Source organism: Perca flavescens, chromosome 21, assembly GCF_004354835.1.
Source record: "Perca flavescens isolate YP-PL-M2 chromosome 21, PFLA_1.0, whole genome shotgun sequence".
NCBI classification, from domain to species: domain Eukaryota; kingdom Metazoa; phylum Chordata; class Actinopteri; order Perciformes; family Percidae; genus Perca; species Perca flavescens.
The window spans coordinates 28,286,481-28,294,548 of record NC_041351.1 but is presented as its reverse complement, the minus strand read 5'-3'; the positions used below and the strand labels follow the sequence as shown (position 1 = coordinate 28,294,548).

The window sequence follows — 8,068 nt, the reverse complement described above, 5'->3', positions numbered from 1 at the left end:
CAAAAATCCACATAGGTAGGTTGGTCCAGGGGGTGGATGGGTCAAAAGTAACAGGACTTTCACCCAGGAGACCGGGTATCGTGTCCCGCGTGTCACGTTTCCTAAACCCAACCGTCCCGTTCCTCTTTTACTAAACCCAACCGTGCCATTGTTGTCCCGCATCCCGTTCTTCTTTTCCTAAACCCAACCCGTCCACTGTATACAGTGTACACATACACGCGGATAGCTCAAAATGCATACAAATAACACACCACTTGGCTTTAGAAAGTGCTGTGTATGTTTACGCGAAGTCATGATGTCACGTTGATCGTACACACACCTGTCCAAATTCTGTGGACATGTTTGTATGCACAGAAATCTGTGTAATGCATTGCTATCAACTTGTATTGCTAACCTGGCTAACCCCACAATGAAAAATCCGACTTGTAAATGATGCTCTGGCTTCAGTGTTCCAAGGTAAAACGATTAGCACTTGACTTGCAACAGACTTTATTTCACTGAGACCAAGTATTGAGGTTTGATACCCAGAACCAAGCTGTATAACCTTTAAACTATCGGCGACAGTCAAAAGATGACCTCTGACTAAAGCTCCGGCTGGACTCTTGGCACTGATACAGTTTATCTCTTGCATGTTTCCTCATGTGAACCACCAGGTTGCCTTTCTGTGCAAATGATTTGTGGCATTCTTGGCACTGATACGGTCTCTCTCCTGTGTGTATCCTTGTATGATTGACCAGGTCCGACTTCTGACAGAAGTTCCTCCCACAAAAGTGGCACTGGTACGCTTTGTCCTCCGTGTGGGTCCTTGCATGTCTTAATAAAGTCTTAGTTGAGGAGAAACATTTGGTGCAACGACGACACTTGTAGGGTTTCTGTGCTGTTCCTGCTTCAAAATGAACGATGAGCTCTGTGAATTTTCCCGAAGGTCCACTCTTTAGGATACCGTTAATGTTGAGATGTTTAGGCTCTGTCTTACCGTCACCCTGTTCACTTGGGCTCACTGAAAGGAGCAGCTGATCATACGTGGCACCGTCTGACACGCCAGCATCAGCTCCGGCTGGCTCAGCTTTAATGTGACCAACTGTTACTGCAGCTGAGGAGTCTTTATCTATATCGGCAACCGTCTGGATTTGGTAAAGACAGAGGGGCTGCAGAGACTCCTGATCAAACTCACTTTTGTCATAGGGAGTGACAGTACGTGGAAAAATGTTAATGCCAGAATCCTCCTGTCTGCAGGCCTGCTCTTCAATCTTACTGGCAGGTGTCACTGATCTGAGGTCAGTTTCTGCCTCCACCTTTGGACTAAAACCCAGATGTGGTTTCTCCTCAGTGTGTTTTTGTCTGTGAATAAGCAGACTATGCCTCTCGCCAAAGCTTTTCTCACAGTTGTGGCACGTGTATGGTTTGGCGCCGTTGTGTGTTCTGGTGTGACTGACAAATTCAGACTTGTGGCAGAAGTAGAGGTCACAGAACTGGCACTGGTAAAGTGACAAATTGTCCTCTGGATGCTTTTTGATGTGTCGTACCGTTGTCTTTGTGGAAGAAAAACCGCTCAAGCATACGGGACTTTTTTCCACTTTGACGATATTCAAAGGCATGTTGACGTCACACTCCTGCTTCACATCATCATCTTCGATATCAATCGGTATCTCCTGACCACTTTGATTATTTTCACTGGCGGGAGACGGGTCAGGATGAGTGCTGTCTGTGTTGGGACGGTCTTCTGTTGGCTCTGACGTGGTGTTTTCTGGTTCAGCCCAGCACACGCTGACGTTCACGCTGGCACTAGTCTGCTGCTGGCCGGACTGCAACTTCACCACCGAGGCAGGCATTTGGAAAGAGTCTGAAGCAAAGGAGAAAACATTTATTTCTCTGCTGCTTTTAACCATTTATTTTATTTTCATTTATCTTCCTCTCATAAGTACCTCAACTTTATGGAACTGCAATACTATATAAGTGGAGTACACCTTCTTTGTGTAAAGTGATACCTCAGGACAATACTTTTTTATACCTTTTACAAATGTTTGTCCAATTCTGACATCTTACAAACCCCCAAATTAGGGCTGGGCAATATATTGATATTAATATCGACATCCATATATGAGACTAGATATCGTAACGTCGTGATTTGAAACAAGTGTGGTCTTCTCCTGTTTTCCTGTTTCCACATTACTGATGATTATTTATCTAAAATCCAACTGTGTACATTTTTTGTAAAAGCACCCCAAGTCAACCTGACAATATTGCGGCAATATCGGCATCAATGTATTTGGTCCAAAATATCATGATAATTGATTTTCTCCATATCGCCCAGCTCTACTGAAAAATAATGAAAAGAATCATGTTTTTGAGGATATTTGACTTAAAGTTGGACTGCATAATATTTAACTGGCTCTTTGCACAAAATACTGTAACCACCATTCAGGAGCGCAAAGAACAGTTCGAAATCTGCGTTTTAGCTCACTGTGGTTTCTCTAAAATACATTTACCTCATTATTTGACCACGTTTCAATTCAATTCAATTTTATTTATAGTATCAATTCATAACAAAAGTTATCTCGAGACACTTTACAGATAGAGTAGGTCTAGACCACATGCTATAAATTCCAAAACCCCAACAATTACAGTAATTCCCTCAAGAGCAAGCATTAGCAGTGGCTATTGCGACAGTGGCAAGAAAAAAACTCCCTTTTAGGAAGAAACCTCGGCAGACCTAAAATTCCGACATTTTAACATTGTAAATATGACAGAAAATACGAAAAAGCATAATATGTTCCCTTTAACCTTTTGTGAACCACTACTAAAAGTGTTATTTTTTTTTGTCCTTGGTGGGACAGCCCTAAATAAAATGTAATTAAAAACTATATTAAAGTATATAATTGTGAACATCTTTGAAAAAACTGTCTTGCTAACTGCTATCATGGGCAACTTCAAACCTCAAGACATTGATCCATGTCATGATTTCCTTTTAAAGAAAGCAATCTTCTTATAAACCGACCTTCATTATGTGACTTGGCAACATCCAGCAGTCTGCGGTGGCTGTCCACCACCCACTTTGAACGGGACATTTCCTTTTCATATTCTGTTATGGTTCTTTCTACAAGCTTGAAGATCTCCTCGGCAGCTGCAGACAAACGCTCACTGACGAGTGCTCTCAGAAGCTCCATCTTTACTGCCTTCACCATGCTGAGGTGTTCTCTGCCGCCAGAGTCGAGAGGTGTTAATGTTTGTGAAGTAGACATGAGCCTTCAAGCCCCCTGGTCACTCCTTATCGCTCCACGTGAACTTTCTCTGTCCTCAGATCGCACCTTCCTCTGGCCATGTCTGCAAACACAGACAAACAGAAAGCTTATCAGTAACTGTTTCCATAATCAAGCAAATAGGCCACTTAAACTTAGCACTTTAAGTAATGGTTCACAAAATGTTAAATATTTGACCAATTCTTTGACAAAAACTTAATATGTGCACACCATGGGCTTCACTGAGGGCCTACCAGGTCATTATCATTTTTAGCAGTAGAAGTATTTTCCAATGGTCAGTGATTCAGGAAACTGGAGTCTGCAAACAGGATTGTATTAACAAGCTATGGTATGCTTTTGCACTGGAATGCATCATTTTTTCAAACTTTCAGACAGCCTTCACATTTTAATGCATTTTCACACAAAATTATAATTGACACAAAAAATATTTTTGGATTGTGCAAATGTATTTGGGTGGACTTTGCAAATTATTTATTTATTAAGGAAACACTTTTTTTGGAGCTAAAAAAAAAATCACTTTTGAAAAAAAGAAATGTATAACACCAATTAATTGCTAACATTAGCTAAGGACTTAAGCAGTATGAATGTTAATGGTAATTGTTGTTGTTTGGATATGCCAAATTGTAATATAAGTGATTATTGGTCGGACTGTTGAGCCAAAGCTAGGCTAGTTGTTGGCACTTGACCCTATACGTGTTCATAACAACAAAAAAGAGGCGTTGTTTATATCTTTATAGGCTATGTCCCTGTGTTATTAATAGGGATGCACCGAATCCAGATTTTTGGGGTTTGGCCGAATATCCAATCCACTGGTTAAGATTCTGCCGAATCCGAATACCGAATCCTCCTCCCATCCTCAGTCCATTAACACAGTAAACACATTCATGAAGTAAACAACGGCCCCAGCCTCTAAAATAGTACATGTAACAACTTAATGTTGAATTCACGCGCTCTTTTCACATCGTAGGAAGCACATCGCTATCGCCAGATGAGTGATAATTTAGTTTGGCAAATTGTCGCTAACAAGTGTAAGATGAAGGCATGTTGGGTGGGTGGAATTAGAAAGTTAACGTTAGCTAACGAGCAGCAGCCGGCCGTTTGGTCGCTCAGCTCCCACTGTAGGGAGACTCATTTGCCGAGAGAAGAGCTGACAGCCGGAGAGGCATTGTCTGGTCAACACAAGATTTTAGCTGTGACTGTCCTTCCTTTGCCGTACCTGAAGTTGCTGCATTTTGGCTGCTGTCTGTTTCTTCATACACAACTCGTATTCTTTCGGATGTTTCATACGCAAATCTTTTAACAGCGGCGATGTTGTGTAGTGTTTAGGGTCCTCGCCACCACCAGACAAATCGGCATTGCAAATTTAACATGTAGCTGGACTTGAATGGCCTTCTTTTGACTGAAAGTACTGCCAAACAACACTTTTTCTGCTCACAAGTTCAATTTTCACTTTCTCACAGCCTGCTGCATTGAACACTCCACCTAGTAAACACCTTCTCGTAATCAACGGCGCCGTCATTACGGCGACCAGCGTAGAGCGCGTAGTGCAAGCGTAGGGTTCGGTGGAAAAAAATTCTAAGGTTCGGCAGAAACCGAACCCCGTCAAAAAGCCCAATATTCGGCCGAATCCAAACCCGAATGCATCCCTATTTATTACATTATTTGAGTCACATAACAGTGATATAACCTAAATGTATGCTGGAATTCATAAGTAATAAATATTTAAAAAATTTACTGAAAGAGACTATTATATTGTTAAATCGCAATTATTTCTGATAATTAATTGTTACAGCTCTACAAGCACAAATGCTCAAATTAAAGTGCTTTCATCTTCTTAATTGTGACAATTTTCGCTGGTTTTGTTCGTTTTCTGTGACCGTAAAATGAATATCTGTGGGTTCTGGACAGTTACTCAAATGTAAAAAGCTATTTGAAGACATTACTTTAGGCGTTTTTCAATATGGTCTTTGACATTAGAAAAAACAAAATTCATAAAAAAAGACACATTGTCACGCCCACATACACTGACAAGACTAAACCACTGTAGATTAAGGTTTACTGGTGGTGAAGTATCAATGTGTGGTTGATTAAAAAACTTGTTACATAAATACTTTGAAAATACATAATACTTTAGCTACTTTGGTTGCTAAACAGCCGTGCATGCATCGTATGGTTCACATTTTTACACGTTAAATTTACCGTTTACCGTATGTATGCCGCTAAACCAGAGTGCCACTAGACATGCAACGTTATGCTCTATTATGTGTGTAACGTTACAGTGTGCGTTTAGTGGCAACCAATGGAACAAAGTGCAACAACGGTTTAATGAGGTTTGGCTTAATTAACGTTAGCCGTTCACACATTCTATAACTTTAGCTAGCTAACGTTACGCTACGTATTTCTGAGATAAGTTAACTTAATTTGTACTCAACAGTTACCCCAAATAGTCAGCGTAACCTGGGCAAACACTGATCGAGCTGTCGCCATCGTCTGTCAACCAGAACATCAGGTACATTGTTGTGCTTACCCTGCTGACAGGAAGGCTATCTCCGAGCTGCCAGTTAATACCGCGGATGTATAACGTTAGGTAGCCTAGCTACATACAAACAAGAGCTTGAGAGACAAACACACTGCTAACGGGAGGACACAAGCTTCTGCTGCTGCTGCGGGCTACTACTATGTTTAGTGTAACGTTAACGTTTCAAAGGTGCGGCCACAGTATCGCAAGCATTTAAAGCTCCACTGCTAGCTAGCTAGCATACACTGTAACAATTATGCTAACTTGCCAGCTCTACGTTGTGCATTGTCCGGGTTTACGTTGACATGTCATAATCATGAATGTGTAATAATAACCCCCATGGTCACAATGCTAAAAACATAGCGTAACGTCGCATAGTGAATTAGCTTGCAAAGAGTGCAATGTCTTCTTCTTTGGTTGTCATGCATTGTACCAATACTATTACCGCCATCTACCGTTGAGTTCCAGCATACTTTTCTGAATACCGTCGAAAAAGCGAACAAAAACGTTGAAAAAAGCGTCAGAAAAATAGCGAGAAAAAGTGTTCATTTTCAGCTCTTGATACATCCATGATTTTCAAGATGTGTACGGTCGACTGAAGGACAACACCAGGGTTAAGTACCAATTCAAGGTAGGCTACCTGTACTTCACTTAAGTATTTCCATTTTCTGCTACTCTATACTAGACTGGCCTACATCTCAGAGGGAAATAGTTATCTTTTTACTGCACTACATTTATCTGACAGCTTAACTTGTAACAGTGCTGTGGAGATAGGTCTCGCAATGCCAGACTACTTTTTAGATGACCATTTTTCCATCCCTTCCTGTCCAGTGAAAACCATGTATGTCCAGATGTGTTGATTTTGAATATTTGTGATGAACTGAAGAATGAAGTGTTCCTTTATGTGTTGAGGAAATCCTCCTACTTCTTAAATAAACTTCCTAAATAAACTATTTGAAAAGACTCTTGGATCAGCTGGGAAATCTTGCTCTGATCCAAGACGCTTTTAAAATATATGAATACTTCTTCCACCACTGGCTAAAAGTAATGAATAAACTGTTAATAGTTTGCTTAATGTGATGGATAAATTGTTGAAATATCTATGTACAAGTAAAGAATTAAAAAATAACAATAAATAGTGTAACATATTGGATAGTAATTGGTTAAATGTTTGATATATGCGATGGTTGAAACGGCTAGCTTTTGCAACTAGTAGTATGACTGAAAACTTGAGCAAACCAACCTATACATTGAAAGTTCAATAATATGATATTACAATATTGTAATAACTGTATGACAAAATATTGTTAAGAGTAACATCAAGTTTAGAAAAATTGAAATAAACCCATTTGGAACATTACGGGAAAGAGTAACTTGAGTTAATCTAATAGGACAGGGGTATGTCAGAAGGTTGGGAACCACTGCCTATGGTAAAATGCATGATTCAGACCCGTGGCTGCAGAGGTTTACCCTTGTTGACTGTAGCTCCATGGAGTCTATGTGCATTCAAGTCCATGTACCAGTATGGTACACTAGATGGCAGCATTGGGCTTCCATAGTTTCAGTCCTGAGCAGCATTTTCACATCTCAAGCATCGGAGATTACTCTGTGCTCCAGGTAACATTTCACTGGGAAACTCACAGGTTGTTTAATACGCCCCAATTAAACTGAGTAATAAGGCTGTGGTCAGGGCTATAATGCTCAGTAGCAATAAAGAAAAGCCATAAATTAAATAAGTCTGCTGGATGTTTATTTTCCAGACTATGTGCCTGTGAGCATTAAGCTACTGTGCAAACAGGAATCATAAGAGTGATTTGTGAAGGGGAGAACAGTGGGTCGATGTGGCAGGCCAGCCTGCCCGTTCCTGTTGTTGTGGGGTGGGAGTTTCCAGCTATACAGCTCAAGGGAAGCACCACAGGATGTCCTTTTCCTCATTCCTCAAGGATAGTGTGTGTGTGTGTGTGTGTGTGTGTGTGTGTTAAAAACAAGGTTTCAAATGTGTCAATATTTTGTGAATTCTGTCGGTTGCTCTCCAGATTATTTGATGTAATATAGTTTGATTAATTACATAGTTATTGTGCAACTGCACTAATTGTAGAAAGGATGCCCATAAACATATCTGTAATACAACATGCTGACATTTCACGCAAGGGTGCACAACAGTGATTGATTTGTACTTATATTAGTAGTGTACATTTGAATTTAGTTTAGAGCTAAGGTGAACAATGGTCTAAGATGTTCCCAGGAATATTCTGGAGCCAAGCAGTCAGATTTAATGAATAATTCCAGT

At 40.4% G+C, this 8,068-nt stretch overlaps 1 protein-coding gene across 6 annotated transcripts; it reads right to left on the bottom strand.

Moving 5' to 3' along the window:
* Positions 1–472: 472 nt before the first annotated feature.
* Positions 473–6,399, bottom strand: LOC114548116 (zinc finger protein 37). Of its 6 annotated transcripts, none has more exons than XM_028567852.1 (4): positions 5,788–6,231; positions 3,471–3,558; positions 2,999–3,324; positions 473–1,843 (listed from the first exon to the last, which is right to left on the bottom strand). In XM_028567852.1, the coding sequence occupies exons 3-4, from the start codon at positions 3,240–3,242 to the stop codon at positions 552–554; spliced, it is 1,536 nt and encodes a 511-aa protein (XP_028423653.1). In that variant the 5' UTR covers positions 3,243–3,324; positions 3,471–3,558; positions 5,788–6,231; the 3' UTR covers positions 473–551. The 6 variants fall into 6 exon arrangements, with proteins under 6 accessions (XP_028423653.1, XP_028423655.1, XP_028423654.1 ...); XM_028567854.1 differs by having other exon boundaries at positions 3,494–3,558; XM_028567853.1 differs by lacking the exon at positions 5,788–6,231 and adding an exon at positions 5,699–5,780.
* Positions 6,400–8,068: the final 1,669 nt, after the last annotated feature.

Coding starts and splice junctions, on each gene's coding strand:
- LOC114548116 (XM_028567856.1), bottom strand. CDS start 3,242: ATGTCTACTTCACAAACATTAACACCTCTCGACTCTGGCGGCAGAGAA. Junction 1,844..2,998: donor TGCCAAGTCACATAATGAAG/GTCGGTTTATAA, acceptor CCTTTGCTTCAG/ACTCTTTCCAAATGCCTGCC.